The 18,293-nt window shown below is 46.0% G+C and overlaps 1 protein-coding gene across 3 annotated transcripts in view; it reads left to right on the forward strand.

Annotated features, from left to right (window-relative positions):
* Positions 1-4,372: 4,372 nt before the first annotated feature.
* Positions 4,373-18,293, forward strand: part of PCDH19 (protocadherin 19) — a 114,261-nt gene continuing 100,340 nt past the window's right edge. For 2 of the 3 annotated variants that reach the window (XM_036305547.1, XM_036305548.1), the window contains exons 1-2: positions 4,373-8,189; positions 11,804-12,131. In XM_036305547.1, the coding sequence (XP_036161440.1) occupies positions 6,043-8,189; positions 11,804-12,131 (2,475 nt within the window). In that variant the 5' untranslated portion in view covers positions 4,373-6,042. Of the gene's footprint in view, positions 8,190-10,986; positions 11,128-11,803; positions 12,132-18,293 lie in introns of all 3 variants that reach the window. The other variant, XM_036305549.1, reaches the window with a different exon arrangement.

Below are 18,293 nucleotides of genomic sequence, written 5' to 3' on the forward strand. Positions count from 1 at the left end.
CTGCTCTGAAGTAGACTTCCACATCTGCAAAGTTTCTTTACCTCCTAGGGATATTGTAAAGATTAAATGAGATGATGACTTTAATAATGACACTTTTCAAGTTTTAGCTGTTTCCTCCATTTTCATTCTTTTATTTTCTCTACTCTAGAAATTGTAACCTAAGTAAGGAAATCATATATGCAGGCTGGAAAAGTTTGACTTTGGTTATTTCTTTAAATCAAGCTTTTCTAAGAGAACCTCATCAGGCAGCTGGTCAATTTTGTCACATAGAGTGGAATTCCCACAAGATACAACAAAAGCCAAGCTAAATAATCCATTTTTCTGTAGCAAGGGCAGAGGAGTGGGGTGTCAGAACGCGGTGGGCGAGATATAGAGGGGGGAGAGAGAGAATAGTTATTTGAAGGCTAATCTCTTCGGAGCTTGAAAGAAACATTTTTGAAGAACACACAAGCATAACCAATGGACAAAGACACTAGAGGGGTGAGGGCATGTGCGGGAGGCGGGGGAGGGGGGAGGGGATGAGGGAGACCAGGGGGTGAGGGAGGTGGGGCGAGGGGTCAATGGGGGGAAAAGGAGACATATGTAATACTATTTGTAACACTTAAACAATAAAAATAAATTAAAATAAAAAAATAAGGCCCTAACCAGTTTGGCTCAGTGGCTAGAGCGTCGGCCTGCAGACTCAAGGGTCCCGGGTTCGATTCCGGTCAAGGGCATGTACCTTGGTTGCGGGCACATCTCCAGTAGGGGGTGTGCAGGAGGCAGCTGATCGATGTTTCTCTCTCATCGATGTTTCTAACTCTCTATCCCTCTCCCTTCCTCTCTGTAAAAATCAATAAAATATATTTTAAAAAAAAATAAGCCTCCTTAAACTTGTCAGTACTACAGTTCTCATATTCTGGTATGTTAGTTGCTAGTTCCTACCATCAATTTTAACCTTTTTGAACAAAACTATTTAACCTACTCTTATCCATCATTTTTGGTCTTCTTCTATTACCATTCAATGTTATTTCTGTGGCATGAATACAATTTTAAAGATAAAAAATACATCTCCTTACCAATTTTGATTCTGGCTTCAGTGACTCAAAGAGCTGCCTTGGCCCAGAGAGCTGGCCCAGGCACCAAAGCACTGTAGCTGGTACCCAGGGCCTGATGTTTCTCAGCAAAGGTTGGATAAAAAATACTGAGAATGGTCACTAGATGTCCCTCTTGTGTCTCTAAAGAGGCTGAGGAGGCGGGGCTCCTTTCAGGATTGAAGTAAAAGGAAGCTAAAACTAAGAACTTTCTTTTTCTTTTTTTTTTTTATCTACATGCAGAACAGTTTTATTCAGTTTATTAACAAATTCCTGATCATGAAGGTGTTTTCAGCCACTCGTTTACTCAATAGCATTATAGCTCTTGGAGTATAATGATCAAGTGTGCCTATTAGGAAAAAAAAAAAAACATTTTGAGAGCAAAGAGTGTTAGCATTATCAGTACAAATAGACCGGGGGGATGGAAGAGCTGTTTTTTAGAGGGGAGGTATAACGATCACTCTGAGCCTGTGGTATAGAAGAGAAGCAGGGGCACATGCCCCTGCCTCCCTCAATGCCTGGTTTCTATAAAAGCGGTTTGTTATAGTTGGAAGCTCTTGGGGTGCTCTGCGTGGAAAACAGGGGCTACTCGAATGTGAACAGCCAGCAAGAAGCAGGGAGTCCGCTGCCATCTCTTTATCGAAGAGCGCGTTTGTCTTTGCAAATGCTGAACATGTCTTTACAATGTGATTGCAATTACAAAGGTAATGACATTGTACATGAATTGAATTCTCCTATTTATCTTTAAAAGACAGCAGAATATAGACATTCTATTAGCACTCCCCAAGGTAAAAGGTCCGCAGCCTTCTTATCTTGTGTGCATCTTTTCAGATGCCACGGCAATGTTAATCATTTTACCTGAGTAATTCTTCCATTTCTCGTTACCTGGGGGATTGTTAATGGCCGAGACTACTTCTCAGACTCTTTGCTCCCGCTCAATCAAGCCGTGGAGGCGCCAGTTTACTTTTATTGATCAGCGGGTTCCTGACAGCCTTGCCACAAGGAAGCAGCATCATCCTTTTTTAACTTAAAGGGGAACAGATCACCTTAAAGTTTACAGCTAAAAGCCTCTAAGCATAGCATGCAAACATTTTAGCATGCTGCTAATTGTTTTGTTTAAATAGTTCAAGCAATATTTTAGAAAGCTGCCAAACGCCGACTCACATCCCGTGATCAGATAGCAAACCCATTTCAAATGCCTTTTTAGGCCTTTTTAATTAGACCAAAATGCACTTCATTCCCACTCGCTGACATCAAAGGTAAATAACTGTGATAAATCAAATGGAGCCCTTCTCTTTGCCGAGTCCGCGAGGTGCGCCCTTGCTGCCTGCCATGTTGTCACTCTCCTCCACTACTTGCCCATTTTTCCAACAGGGTCTGCAGAAAACTGGACAGGGCACGGGACTCCCTCCAGCCACAACTCTGCTAGTCCCTCCGCATCTCTAAATGACCAAAATTAAATGACACTCATTGCAGATGCTTTGATTTTTCTCCGTGATGTTCTGGGCTGAATTGCATCCTAATGGAAAAGAGTGAAACGCTCTCCACGCGGAAAGCGGATTAGGCACCTTGAGCTCTTCCCTAGGTCTCCGCTGAACCTTCAAGGGGTCTTAAACTCACTGCTGATACTCTCTCTCAGTAGGAAGAATCTGTCTTTTCCCTCTCCCTGTAAGGGTACAGGCTGCTAAACTAGCTCCTCTTGGACGGATAATTTTATTTTATTTTATTTTATTTTTTATTTATTTATTTTTTTTAGCAGCTGGGGTGCTCTCTGAAAGAAGATGGCAGTTTTGAGAAAACCTATTGTGACTAAATGCCTTTTCTTCTTTAATTTTTTAAGGGCAAAATGAGTCTCATTTTAAGCCCACAGGCTCGGGACAATGTCGCTGGGTTAATTGTGAGTGTGCTTACCGAAGACTCAAATATATGAGAGGACTCACTCAGAAGGGAGGTTTACTCTTCTAAGAATTGTGAATTCAGAAGCCGGTCCCCTCCACCACCAATTTATGATTTTAAAGAAACAAACAAATGAACAACTTATTCAAGCGGATTTTTATTTTTCCCGCTAGTGACCTTAATTAAGAGCCTCAGAACCAAGTGGAGAGGAATCCCCCTCTGTCCCCAGGGCTCCTTCGGTCCGGAAAGCAAATGGAGTTTTATGTCAGCCTAGCCACGCCAGCCTCTCGCTTCTCAGCTCTGGCAAACCCTGCATTAGCCGTCACCACACCGCCGGAGCGGAGCTGGCAGCTCCCAGGGACCGAGGCCCCGTGGGAAGGCTGGGGCGTCCCGCGCGTCAGCGCCCACTCCAGCTGCGGGCGACCTAGGCAGACTGTGCGCCAGCCCCGCAGCTCCCACCCGGCTCTGGGCTCGACTGGTGTAGCGCGGCGGCGTTGGCTCTACCCGCTCTTCTCAAACATACAGTTTATTTATAGGGAGCTAAATTCCCCAACAGGGTGGGGTGAGGGGCAAGGAAATGAGTCAAGCTCTCCTGGAGGCTCAGTCCCCGCACCGCGGAACCCATCTGATTAACAAGCAGCGGTCCAGAGCGAACCGAATCCGGCCACGGGTCCTACTGGGGTGGGGGAAGTGCTGCATCTGCCCTGGAAGGAGGGCTGGGGTTGACGGTCCGGGAGGATGGCTTCCGTGATTCTCAGCTGAAGTGAAGACTTATCGGCCAAGAGCTGGATGAATGACCACCTCCAGGGAGCTTTCTCCTTTCTTTTTTTCCTTCCACTACCCGAGAAAGAAAGGAGAGGGAGATAGAGAAGCAGACAAACCCAGAACGCTGAGACAAAGAGGGAGGGAGGAAGACGGCAGAGGGGTGGAGGGAGAGAGGGGGAGTGGGGAGGGAGAGAGAGAAATATAAATATGATATTCAAGATATGAAGATATGTGAGGGAGATAAAGACGCCCAGGGAATCAAATCCTCCTCATCTTTCCTGCAATTTCTACACTCAGGAGAGGTGTGCCGGTCCTGGGAAGGTTCGGCCGCAGCGCTAGCATGCCCCGCTCCACCCTGTCCTCTTGCCCCAACCTGGCCGGCCCACCAGGCCTCCCCCGACTCCCGCCTGGGCTCTGCGGGTTGGGATACCACTAGGTCCTTTCAGTGTGGAAGTTTCCGGCTGGCCCCGCCCAGCGCTCCCCCCCCCCCCCCGCCCCGCGCCATGGCCCCGCCCCAATTCCGGAGCCCGCTGGGCTGTGCGCTGATTGGTCAGAGCCTGGCGTAGCCCAGCTCGGCAGCTCCGGCTCTCTCCGCCTCTCTCCAGACTCCTTGGCCAGTAGTTTGCGGCAACCGGAGGAGCAGCAGCAGTAGCAGCGGCAGCGGGCGCGTAGGGAAGACAGACTAGTGGGCGCAGACGGCAGCAAAGCTCCCGCACACCATGCCCGGCTGGCCCGGGGGGCACTGGCACCCGTGTCCCTAGCCCAGCGCGGGCTCGTGGCGCATTGCTTTCCGCGGCTTTCCAGCTGAGCGGATTCATCTGAGATACGAAACCTCCCACTCCTGCTTGCTCACACTCCACACTCACACTCCCCACCCCACACAGTCACTCTCCCTCTCCTCGCACATTCACGCACATTCACACACCACCTGAGAAAGGAAGAGAAAGCGAGACAGACCTTCCGAGTGCAAGAGCGCCTGAGAAGGAGGGAGCCCAACGCAGAGGGGCCAGCGCCTCTCCGGGAAGATGGATTCAAGACTCTCCCGCAAGTAAACTTTGGCGGCTACAAAACCGTCAACCTTGGCAGATGCTGAGGCGAACCCCAGCGACATGCCACTGAGCTAGGAGGGCTTCCTTCGGCGGAGGCGGCGGCGGCGGCGGCGGCGGCGGCGGCGGCGGCGGCGGCGGCGACCCTTGGAGCGACACCCCTGCCCAGACCCAGGGAGGAGGAGAAGCCCCCGGTAACCCGCAGCGGCGGCCCCGCCTCTCTTGGCCGGTACTGTTGTCGCTTCCCTCTCCTCCTCCCCATTCCCCGCCCCCATCGGGCAATTGGAAAGACCGGGACTTTGATTTTCTTTGACAAATTGCCAACGCCCGGTTTCCACAAACTTGACGTGGAAGCTCGGGTTGCGTTAGTAACTTTGATATCCGAGACGCAACGCCCGCAGTCCAACTGCTTGGTGGTGGGAACTCTGCATCCACCTCTGATTCTGGACTGACGCGCCCCCCAAGCCTTCCTCCGCCAACCTCTGCACTGGGGAGCGTGCTCTCCTCTCAGCTGCCTCTCTACCCTCTACCTTCCCTTGCTGACACTGGGACTGCTATCCGGCTCAGCCAGATACCTGGGCGCCTGCGGCTCTTGACAAAACTCAAACGCCCACCTGCGATCCCCCTTTATTCTCAGCCCGCCTCAAAAAGGCTAGTGTGCCCCCCCCCCCCCGGGCCCCAGAAGACGCGTTCCAGGCGGCTCCCCTCTCCGCAGTGAGCCAGGAGCGCTGCGGAGAGGTCCTGACGTATGCCAGGTGCTCAGACGAGGAGCTCCCCAGTCCCCGTGCCGGTGCGCTGCGGCGGGCCGGGCAGTGCCTGAGACGCTGCATCCCCACCACCTTCCCCGCCTTCGCTGCAAGAGCGGCCCAGACTCAGCCGCGCGTCAACCCGGCCACTCAGACACGGTCCGACCCGCCGCCCTGCGCCGTAGCGGCCAGTCGCGCCCGGCTAACTCTGAAGGGGGAAAACTGAGTAGCCGGGCTGGAGGGTGGGGGCTCGGGGCCGCGCGGTGCTCCCTCCGCCCCCTGGAGCCCCCGGACCCCCCGCAAACCCCAGCCGAGTCCACCGAAACCTCAGCATTGGAGCCTGCGCGGGTATCACCCGCGCGCCGCCGGGCCGCCCTGGGTGGGACTCCTCCCGAGGCCTCCAGGGCCCCGGGGCGCGCGCAACAGGCGGCCCAAGTCAGCGGAAAGCTGGAGCGCCGGCGGCGTCGTCCTCGGAGGGGTGTGGAGAGGCGAGGCCAGGCAGAGCCCCGCGCAGCCATGGAGTCACTCCTGCTGCCGGTGCTGCTGCTGTTGGCCGTACTATGGACGCAAGCAGCCGCCCTCATTAACCTAAAGTACTCGGTAGAAGAGGAGCAGCGCGCCGGGACGGTGATCGCCAACGTGGCCAAGGACGCCCGCGAGGCGGGCTTCGCGCTGGACCCACGGCAGGCCTCCGCCTTCCGTGTGGTGTCCAACTCGGCTCCGCACCTGGTGGACATCAACCCCAGCTCAGGCCTGCTGGTCACCAAGCAGAAGATCGACCGAGATCTGCTGTGCCGCCAGAGCCCCAAATGCATTATTTCACTTGAGGTAATGTCCAGTTCAATGGAGATCTGCGTGATTAAGGTGGAGATCAAGGACCTGAACGACAACGCACCCAGCTTTCCCGCGGCACAGATCGAGCTGGAGATCTCAGAGGCGGCCAGCCCGGGTACTCGCATCCCCCTGGACAGCGCCTACGACCCGGACTCTGGCAGTTTCGGAGTGCAGACCTACGAGCTCACACCTAATGAGCTGTTCGGCCTGGAGATCAAGACGCGCGGAGATGGCTCGCGCTTTGCTGAACTCGTAGTGGAGAAGAGCCTGGACCGTGAGACACAGTCGCACTACAGCTTTCGAATCACTGCTCTCGACGGCGGCGACCCGCCGCACCTGGGCACTGTTGGCCTCAGCATTAAGGTGACTGACTCCAATGACAATAACCCGGTGTTTGGCGAGTCCACCTATTCAGTGAGTGTGCCAGAAAACTCACCTCCAAACACTCCCGTCATCCGCCTCAACGCCAGCGACCCAGATGAAGGCACCAATGGCCAGGTGGTCTACTCCTTCTATGGCTACGTCAATGACCACACTCGTGAGCTCTTCCAGATTGATCCACACAGTGGCCTCGTCACGGTCACCGGTGCCCTAGACTACGAAGAGGGCCATGTGTACGAACTGGACGTGCAGGCCAAGGACCTGGGGCCCAACTCTATCCCGGCACACTGCAAGGTCACTGTCAGCGTTCTGGACACCAATGACAACCCGCCGGTCATCAACCTGCTGTCAGTCAACAGCGAGCTCGTGGAGGTGAGCGAGAGCGCCCCTCCAGGCTATGTGATTGCACTGGTGAGGGTGTCTGATCGAGATTCCGGCCTCAATGGGCGCGTGCAGTGCCGTTTGCTGGGCAACGTGCCCTTTCGGCTGCAAGAATATGAGAGTTTCTCCACTATCCTGGTGGACGGACGGCTGGACCGTGAGCAACATGATCAATACAACCTCACGATCCAGGCGCGCGACGGCGGTGTGCCCATGTTGCAGAGTGCCAAGTCCTTTACTGTGCGCATCACCGATGAGAACGACAACCACCCGCACTTCTCCAAGCCCTACTACCAGGTCATTGTGCAGGAGAACAACACACCTGGTGCCTATCTTCTCTCTGTGTCTGCCCGAGACCCCGACCTGGGTCTCAATGGTAGTGTCTCCTACCAGATAGTGCCGTCTCAGGTGCGGGACATGCCTGTCTTCACCTATGTCTCCATCAACCCCAACTCCGGCGACATCTATGCGCTGCGATCCTTTAACCACGAGCAGACCAAGGCATTCGAATTTAAGGTGCTGGCCAAGGACGGTGGCCTGCCCTCCCTGCAGAGCAATGCCACAGTTAGGGTCATCATCCTCGACGTCAATGACAATACCCCAGTCATCACAGCCCCGCCACTGATCAATGGCACTGCTGAAGTCTACATCCCCCGCAACTCTGGCATAGGCTATCTGGTGACTGTTGTCAAAGCCGACGATTATGATGAGGGCGAGAACGGCCGGGTCACCTATGACATGACCGAGGGAGATCGCGGCTTCTTTGAAATAGACCAGGTCAATGGTGAAGTGAGAACCACCCGCACCTTCAGCGAGAGTTCCAAGGCTTCCTATGAACTTATTGTGGTGGCTCACGACCATGGCAAGACGTCTCTCTCCGCCTCTGCGCTCATCCTAATCTACCTGTCCCCTGCTCTCGACGCCCAAGAGTCAATGGGCTCAGTGAACTTGTCCCTGATTTTCATTATCGCCCTGGGCTCCATTGCCGGCATCCTCTTTGTCACTATGATCTTCGTGGCGATCAAGTGCAAGCGAGACAACAAAGAGATCCGGACCTACAACTGCAGGTAGAGCCAACTTTTCTTTCTTTCCTTTTTTGTCTTGGGTGAAAAAGGTGTATCCGTGTTGCTTTGTGAAAATCCCAGTGCTTTGTTTCCTACTTAAATGCATGCGTGGTACCTACAGCTCTTCTTTTTGGAGGGGGGAGTTTGTGGCAGTCCACCTTGATCAATTCTTTTGATCTGACAATTTGCTGGAAGATAATCATATACTGTTCAATGGATTCTGTCACGTAATGATGATGAGCAGCAAATCAGTTATCATTTTAAAATTTGTACAGCTGTCTCCATGAAGTTGTGGCAGAAAAAAAAACGGGGTGGGGAGGGAGAGAGAGAGAGAGAGAGAGAGAGAGAGAGAGAGAGAGAGAGAGAGAGAGAGACTGATTTTCAGCAGAACCACCAAGTACTATAACTTTATTTCAGGGGCACAGCGTTTTGGGGACAGGTACTGAAAGGAGGGGGGAGTGCTGATAGCTGCCCTGTCACTTTGTAGAGATAAAGTGTTAAGAAAGCCTGTGAGTGGAAATCTGAGGTAGGAAATGGAGAGTTGGGGAGAAGAGACAACAGGAATGGGTGGGGAAGCAAGTGATTAGTGTTTTTTAGTGTTTTCTTGGCTTGTTTTGTATCTAGTCCCCAAACATCTGGTTATGTAAAATGAAAGTCTAGTAGTCATGTGTATGTTTTCAAATATCCGGTTGGTTGGTGGGGTACAGACCAAACATCCCAATGAGGGACAGGACTTTGCACCCAGATGTTTTTGTAAAAAATAACAAACTTCTGGAGTTGATGGTGCTTTCCTCTAATGTGGACTGGTTGTTGTATTAAGATCTGCTTCCTACCAGTGGATGTCACTATGGACTATTATGTTACAGCCTCCTTTGAAGTGTGATCAGGATGTGTGTGTGTGTGTGTGTGTGTGTGAGAGAGAGAGAGAGAGAGAGAGAGAGAGAGAGAGAGAGAGAGAGAGAAGAGAAATGTGGAAATTGGAATAACACATACAGTTTTTTTAAAAAAGATTTTGTGATAAGCACATTAGAGTGCCTCGCTGAAGACCTTCCTTACAATTGGGTAGAACAAATCTAAGTATTTATAGAATCCAATTTAGGATAATACATGTAATTTTTTTCCAGCAGTGTCTTATCGAAACGGTTGAAAAAAATAGTTTGTTTACTTTTCTGAAAATGAATGATACTGCTATTTCTAACCAAGGTGTATGTGTGCTTTCAACACACCTACACACCCAGTGTGTCTTTTGTGCCATCTGTGCTTGCATGTTAATCAGTCAAAATAGGTCCGATTTGTATTTTACATGATCTGAAATGCACACTTCTGTGAATTAGAGTCCCCTGAATATGTAACAGCCATGCAATTATTGTTTCCCTTTTACTATTCTCTGTGTTACACAAGTTAGTAGACAAATGCTAACCACACATGAATATCAATCAGGTGCCACAAAAGAGCAGCTGCAATGCCTCATAAATGCTTTAATCCTGTTACTACTGAAATGGCCGTGACTTTTCTTCAGCTCCGTCATTTCAGATGGGAGACATAGAAATTAATATTGCTCTTCTACCTTTGAAACCTGCAAGGGTCAGTGGTGATTTTTATAGGAGAAAAATGCAGGGTCTATAAAATGTTATTAATATAGAAATAATGATAGAGGAGGCTCTTTTTAAAGTCATTTCCTGAGCATAAAGTAAATGCATAAGACCCTTTCCTTGATGAAAAAGAAATCAGCTTGTGATAAAGATATTGAAGGCTTTGCCACCTCTTGGTGATGTATGACTAGAAGTGAGAGTTCTTTCCTAGAGGTTGCCAGGAAGATCATTAAACAGGGAGGAGAGCATTTAAATTGGAAAAAAAAAAGTCTTAGTGCTCTCCAACTTCACCCACATGTGAATTTTGTAAAGAGCTCTGTTCCCTGTGATGGTTTGGGATTAATGAAGTACAGTTTAATTAAATAATTGGTCAATATAGACAAGGCTGCCCAATGAATGCCTCAGCTGAATAATTGGACAGTGCATTGCCAAACTTATGTACCTATCATGGGTAAACAAAATGATTAGAACTTACCATTGATACTGTGAACAGATTAGAAAAGAAAATCAACCTCATCCTGGGGTCTTGGGGATTTTATCTGCTCCCAAGCCCCAGTAGCATCAGCTTGCCATCACTGCAAGCCAGCCTAAACATTGAGCCAAAGGGTGAGGGGAACACAACTGCTAAGCTCTTGGAAGATCACAGGGACAGAGCAAGAATTTGCCTCTGGAGATATGTCATCTCCCTGTGTGCTCAGACTTTTTAGAAAACAAAAGTTGAAGAGCTTGTCTTTCCATGTACTAGGCAGAGGTTTCTTGTTCTCAGCATCTGCAGAGCCTCCTCCTCAAATGCACTCGTTTATGACACTTGTGAGATGATCTGCAATTGCTACTTGAATTGGGCTCTTTTAGTATTCAGACAATTAGCTTTGTCCAGTGAAAATACAGACACCGTCTTTCCCTTGTAAAGATCAACCTGTATTATTTATTAACCCGATTGTTTTGCTGATTATTGCCCAGAAATTGAATTTCCAACAATAGGCTGAATCATTGTGTGCAAAATAATAAATGACTTTGATAATTTCGCTGCATTTTAATGTATTTCTTTTGAAAAGTCTTAATGCTTGGTGTCTTTGGTGCACGTTGCTGGGTCTGTGTCAGTGTTAATTAAATTGAGCTCTTTATGTTCCAGTTGCAGCACAGCTGCTTGTAGGTACACCTGAATGGAGAAGGATGCTGAATGCACTAACCTTTAAATTCCTTTGCAGTAATTGTTTAACCATCACTTGTCTCCTGGGCTGTTTTATAAAAGGACAAAACAGCAAGTGTCAGCATTGCATCTCGGTTTCTCCCATTAGCGAGGAGCAAGACAGAAAGGCTGAGGAGAAAGTGAGCCTAAGGGGAAAGAGGTAAAGAGGCATTTCCCCTCATTCAAATGGGTTTGGCTATCAGATTTCTGCCCGAGAGGTGGGGTGGGGAGGGGAGCAGGGCTATGGCAGAGGGAAGGAGGGTGTGGAGGAGAGGAGCCAAGAATGTGTTAACACAGGGTCTGTTCTCCTATCCCAGTCCAAAACTCATCAGGTCAATCATAGAGGAACCTGATTGAGGGTCTTGGCCACATGGAAAATGTCTGGAGGAACTGGAAAGAGGGTTCTTTTTTATTTCCTTCTACCTCTTCTTCAGTTTAATTAAAACTTGCTTCTTCTTTCACCCAGGAGTTACTTTGGGTTCCAGGGAAGCTCCAGATTTGAGCATTTTCATGCTTTCTCTCCCATAGGTTCGACTTTCCCATCCCCCCATCCTTGCTAAATGGCCACTCTCAATGAAAAAATTCCAAATCCAAAGTACAGAAACTTTTGTTGGGGGAGGGGGAAGTGGGCAGTTATTAAGTTTAATAAGAAAAATTTATGGCCCTCAGCTTGTTTTCCAAAGTAAAGAGCACAGGGAGAAACCCGATGATGTAATGCACCCAAATAAGAAGCTGGAGAAGAGATGGGGTGCAACTTCTGGGGTGCTTAATGTTTATTAATCAATGCATGGTTTGGGAGGGCGTTAGCGATACATCCTGCCTTTTCTGTCACATAGAATCGCTGAGTACTCCTATGGGCATCAAAAGAAATCAAGCAAGAAGAAAAAAATCAGTAAGAATGACATTCGCCTGGTACCCCGGGATGTGGAGGAGACAGACAAGATGAACGTTGTCAGTTGCTCCTCCCTGACCTCGTCCCTCAACTATTTCGACTACCACCAGCAGACACTGCCCCTGGGCTGCCGCCGCTCTGAGAGCACTTTCCTGAATGTGGAGAACCAGAATACCCGCAATACCAGTGCCAACCACATCTATCATCACTCTTTCAACAGCCAGGGCCCCCAGCAGCCAGACCTGATCATCAATGGTGTGCCTCTGCCTGAGGTGAGTGCATCTAAATGGCACTGTGAGGTTTACCCAAAGCTTTTCCCATAGGCCCCTACACTGGCACCTTCGCTGGCAGGAGTAGAAAGAACTTTTCTGCCTAAGCCCATTTCCATAATCAAGGTCTGCTACCAGTGCTTCTTGGGGAAAAGGGTAAAAACATATTGGGCCTTTGTAGGGGTGGGTTTTGGGAGTGGGAGCTCAAGGGGGCTGCACCTTTGAAATCCCTGTTTGATATCCTGGAATAATATGAGTTTGCTCCACCTGTTTCAAATACGGCATGCTTGCCAGCTAGTTAAAGTGGCAGAGAAAGAGTCAACAAGTAGTGTTAAAGATGGATTAACACTGGAATGCTCAGCCCAATTTCCCAGGGTGAGAGTGACTCAGCCTCCTAAAGCCCCATTTTTATTTTTCTTTGGTCACATGCTTGCTTTGCCAAAAATATGGATGGGCTGGTAAAAAGAAGGCTAGCAAAAAAATTTAAAAGGCCACTTTGTCATTTCTTGGTAGGTCTTATGGTGATGTTTGACAAATGAGGAGCTTGAAACTGTCACTAATAATGAAAATTTTAGGAATTAACTATGCTTTTGGATTAGCTGTTTATCTTTACTGAGAATGAATGTTTTAAAATGGAAGCATTATTTAAAAAACACTATATGGTCCATTGTTTGCCATCTATGGAAATATCTCAGGGTAGTAGGCTGAAAATGTGGATGATAGTGGGTGTGTGGCTGAGTAAAAAAACTATAAATACAGTTCTAAAGTTGATTTTATTTTTCCATGAATTGCTTAAGTCTCTCTCTGAAAATTTGATGCACTGGGAGGTATATGCCCTCTTCCAGGCCACTAATGCAAGACCATACTGCATATTTGGAATACTGCATACTTGGAGAGTACTTCCACATTTAATGAAGCACCTTTTCAACCACTGTCTCCTTTGATTCTCGCAATCAGGTATCTTGTTACATTGTCCTTCAGTAAATGATGAAATGGAGATCGAGTGATGCTATGGAATTTGTTCAGACTCACAGAGCAGCAGGGGAGAGAGAGAGAGAGAGAGAGAGAGAGAGAGAGAGAGAGAGAGAGAGAGAGAGACAACGAACTAGATCACAGAGCTCTATAGCTCTGGTGAATGCTGTTTCAGTGACACCTTCCTGCCTCAGAAATAATTCAGCCTGACATACCTAGGTTATGATGCATATAAAATGGCCTCATAGTATTTGTATCAATTTCAAAAGGCAAAGTGTTTTAGGACCACTTGCATCAATTGCTTCTCTTGATTCCTGAAAAATAATTCTTCTCAGAATTAATGGGACCAAATAACTCTTTTTAATAAGAAACTGATGATATTCTGATAGCAAGAAAAACAATACTTTCAATCTATAAATCTATAAATAAGGATTTATTGAAAATCCAGTATTATGCTAGGTAGGCTCATTTACAATTGTGAATGTCAGTGAATAGTACTAGGGACTTGACCATCGACTTTTTTAGAGGACTACTTGTGGACCACCAAGTGTTCAGGAATAGAGAGGGAGAGATAGTGCTATGAGTGGAATAAGATAGACCATGATTTTGAATCTGGGGGACACCTCTTGCTATGGAATCCCTCTGAGTACCTGTTTCTTCATCTACAGAATGGGCACATCTGCCACGCAAGGTTGGTCCAAGGAAAATATGATATTGTGCAATGTAAAAGGTCTGATACATAGGTGTCTTTTGAATAGGACAATAATTGGAAAATCACTGTTGCAATAGTCTGTACAACTAAGTGTGACTCCCTAGGCACTTGTAACCAAAGAGGAATTTAGGCTGGTTCTATATAGGTAAGACCTACAAAGTGGTTAGAGCATTAATATTGGCTATATAAGCAATAGAGGTAAAAGGTTGTGGGTTCAAGTGCTGACTGCTATTGCTTGTGGAGATGGACAAAATGATTGAATCCTGAGGGCTTGGTGATTACTTATGCCGGTGGTCAGCAAACTGTGGCTCGTGAGCCACATGCGGCTCTTTGGCCCCTTGAGTGTGGCTCTTCCTAAGCCTTAGGAGTACCTCAATTAAGTTAATAACAATGTACCTACCTATATAGTTTAAGTTTAAAAAATTTGGCTCTCAAAAGAAATTTCAATCATTGTACTGTTGATATTTGGCTTTGTTGACTAATGAGTTTGCCCACCACTGACTTATGCAATCAATTCAAGGCTCTAGAGGAGTGTGAGCCTAGATGTCTATGAAATACTTGGAAGGGGCAGGAGACATATGACAATGTTTGCATGGTTTACCTAAGATCTTGGTGTTCTTTCTGAAATTCTCCTATGGCAGAATTAAGCAAAGTATTGCTTCAATTATTTAGAAAAGCCATTGAAATTCTGAATTATGATCCTAACCCTGACTACAAAGCCAGATGTCCTCTTTATTTAGCAAAATCCACAGATCTAGTGTCTAGGGCTAGTCAGGGCCAAGACAGTGTGTACTAGACACAGTGGGGTTAAGTGTATATTTCTAACATCTGGGGAGTTCAACTGACAAACCCATTCTGAAAGGGGATAGACCCACATACAGCCATGCATGAATCAGGCAATTTAATCTGCATATGTCACAAAGTCCCACATAAGGAAAATGACACTTCTCTTTTTCTTCTCATACTAGAGGCCCCTCAATGTGGATTAGGTAGAATACTTGAGTTACAGTGAACTCTATAGAAGAGTAGGAATGTTTGATTTATACATTCAACTAATATTTTTTGAGTGTGTACTCTTTAAGGGTCTGCTCTAGGGTCTAGTGTTTGAGAAATAAAAAAAGATGGTCTCTGATATCAAGGAATGCACATTCAAATGGGGGAGATGAGCAAACAAATAGGTGATTTGTACGGAGTGATAAATGCTACTATTGGTTAAAATGGGATATTCGCCTTTCCTAGGATAGTAATACACTGATGTATTTCCTACATTTTCTTCATTAATTAATTATTTATTTAAGAAACAAATATTTATTAAGTAATTACAGCACAGAGTGATAAGTACTACAATGTGATATGTATAAGATTCAATGGAAATCTCTGTGTTAGATCTTATGCCACTTATTTTTTCATTAAACCATTATTATTTCATTAAACTATTCTTTTTGTTTACTCAACTTAGTAGCATTTATTGCATATACTTATAATGTGCCAGGCACTGTACTACTTGCCTAGGATATAAAAATAAAACACTTGATCTTTGACCCCAGGGAGCTTACCAGGAGACCAGACAAATAAACAAATCATTTCAATTCAGGATAACATCTCTTTCCTGAACATATATTACATTCTTACTCTCCATATTGGTACCAAAGATCAATATATATTAGGTTCCTCTGCGGACCTACCTTGTGATAAACCCATTCTGTTCCCTTCATTAGCTGCAGTACAGTTTCAGGGCTTACTAGCAATACCAGTTTAGAGGCGTCAGAATTTCCCTCACAGGACTCCATCACACTTTGAAGTTTATAACCTTGGTATTAGAGCAAATTGATTAGCATTGTTTGAGTATCTACTGTGTGCTCAGTTGTGTGGCAGGTACCATGAGGATCCTAAATAAATATAAGATGTAGATGCTTCCCTTACAAAGTTCTTAGTCTAGTTGGGGTTCTAAGAACAGCCACTATATTTTGCTGCAAGTAATACAAGTGTTTCTACTTTGTAGGCTCCTTAGTATTCCCACTCTCCTCCTTCCATGCTAAACCTGCCATAATTTATATGTGGATTTATGGTTGAGCTCTCAAAGTTTGGTGCTGATTTGGGCGTATCTTTTGCATTATTGTGCAAATGTGGACACATCTGAGCACTGTTGGCTCTAGAAATCAACAATGTGACTTTAAATGCCGTTAGGTAGGTAAGGTAAAGGGAATGGAGCATTAATCTGGAAAACTGAAGGTTAACCTTTAGTATTACAGAGATAATCTTGCCCAGATTGTATATCATTATTTATCAGTCCCCTGATGATGGTGAGGAAATACGTTATATGGATTTTGTGGTTTTGTACACAAATTTGAGGAGGAAAAGTGGAGGATGTCTTTGCTGTTGACAGAAATTTTGTAGAATTAGTGATGTTCAGGTATCTCTTAAATATTTTACATTGAAAGGTGAGGATTGATTCATTGGCATTCTGGTTTATTTGGTCCATAGATTGAGTATATGTGTAATTGAATGTGTGTGTGTGTGTGGTGTGGAGGGTGAAGAGAGGGAAAGGAAGGTTTGAAAAAAGAATGGAGAAGAATGTAGGTTTGTCAGTTTGCTAAGATTTTTCTAAAAATATTCAAATTTTTTAGAGGCTTCTTAGTAAGGCAAACGACTTTTATTTCAATCTCTGGGACTGAAGTGTGTCTACTGGGCCCCTCTGGATACTGGAAAGTGTAACTTCCTTGGTATTTCAGCATTCCTGCATTTCCCTTTTTTGTCAACCAGGCTGTGGTCATTGCTGGAGGGAAAAAAGTGCAATTGATTTCTTCCACTGGTAATGGAGACTGGGTGGGAACTTTTCCTGCCTTCATAAGGGGTGAAATGACTCAAACACCCAGTCTTTTTGATGAGGCATTTTAAATTTTAGTTTTCTAATGTTAAATATTCCTAAATTGACAGCACTAAGAGAGTGATAGTGGACAAGAGATTCCAGAATTCTAATCATAGGTGTATAGGGATTTAAATTTTGATTTCAAACTGAATCTTGAGTTCTCTCTTTCTGTTTTTCTACCATTTGCTAGCAAACAGCAGCATCTTTGATATGACACTTTCTCAGGGTATATGCATGCTCTGCTATGGTCACTCACCAAACAGTTTCATAAATAGCAGTGTAGTAGCAGTGGGAGAGTTTGCAGCACAAGGATATATGTGACAGACTAAATTGAATGCTTCCAATTATCTTACCGAAAGTCTCAATGCATGTTATCTTAGTGCAAGTAATGAAACTAAAGCACCAATTAGGCTTTGAAGAAACTAAGAAGAAAAATATAGCTCAGTATGCCTTGGTCCCAAAAACAGAGTTTTAAAGTTAGGGATTTGCAGTGATTTGAGTGAAACTCCAGACTAAGAAACTAGAAAAGCAGCCACAAACCTGTAAGATGACAGATTCAGAAATCACTAGAAAATGAATGGGTATGTTGAGGCTGGCTTGGATAGCAAAAAAAAAAAAAAAAAAAAAAAAAAATTGCACAAAGCACTACTTCCTATTAAAATTAAGAAACACTTCAGTGAGTATTTTTTACTTTACTTTCTCTTTTTTGACAGGGTTTTGGGAACCATCTAAGTTTTATCCCTAAGGGTCAAAAGTAATCCCCAGGCTGCAGAAAGAAGCAATGGAAAACATCTTTTCAAAACTGCTTAGTCCAATTTTCTTTTACACTTTGGGTGGTGAGCACACAATGAAGTATAGAGATGTTGTATTGTAAAGTTGTACACCTGATATTTATATAATGTTACTAACAAGTGTTACCCCAATACATTTAATTTTAAAAATTGATAACTCTACTTCTACTAAGACATTCTAGGGCCACCCATTGCCTATATTGTACCTTATTAGCCAGTTTGAAATCTAGCCCAGGTAGTGTGTTTCCCAGTGGGAATCCGCTTGCAAGATGTGTTCCAGAATAAACTGTTCTCCTGTCGTCTCCATGCAACTGCCACAGAACTTAGTTAGTTTACATTAGTATTTGCTAATTTATTATTACCATTCCTTATTGGCAATTAACTGGTTACCTTAGAGATCATCTCTCTCCCCATACGCCTTCACTAAAGTTGAGCTCAGCCAGAGGCTTGCTAATGATCCTGAGATTTCTCTCCCTAGGGGACTGGGGGTAGGACATTTTTCATAGAGGGCTCTGAGGCTTTGGAATTCCTCTTATCAGAGGACCACTTGTTTTGGGTCCCTGGGGCTGCACCTGGTTTTTCTCTGATTGTCAGTCAGACTTATTAGGTGAGAGGACCTGTAGACTTTTGCCTCCCTAACCTTGCCCTAGTCTTTGCTGTGACTTTAGTATACTGTGTGCAGAGGCTGAAGCTAGGGGGTTGGGGTACTACTTGTTAGGAATTAGGGGGCTAAAAAGTATGAAGTCACCTCTTGGCAAAGCTGGAATCCTTCAATTATGGCACTGCAGTAGATCTGAGGCATCTTCCTGGAGTTTCAGATG

This window comes from Myotis myotis, unplaced genomic scaffold (assembly GCF_014108235.1).
Source record: "Myotis myotis isolate mMyoMyo1 unplaced genomic scaffold, mMyoMyo1.p scaffold_m19_p_4, whole genome shotgun sequence".
Lineage (NCBI taxonomy): Eukaryota > Metazoa > Chordata > Mammalia > Chiroptera > Vespertilionidae > Myotis > Myotis myotis.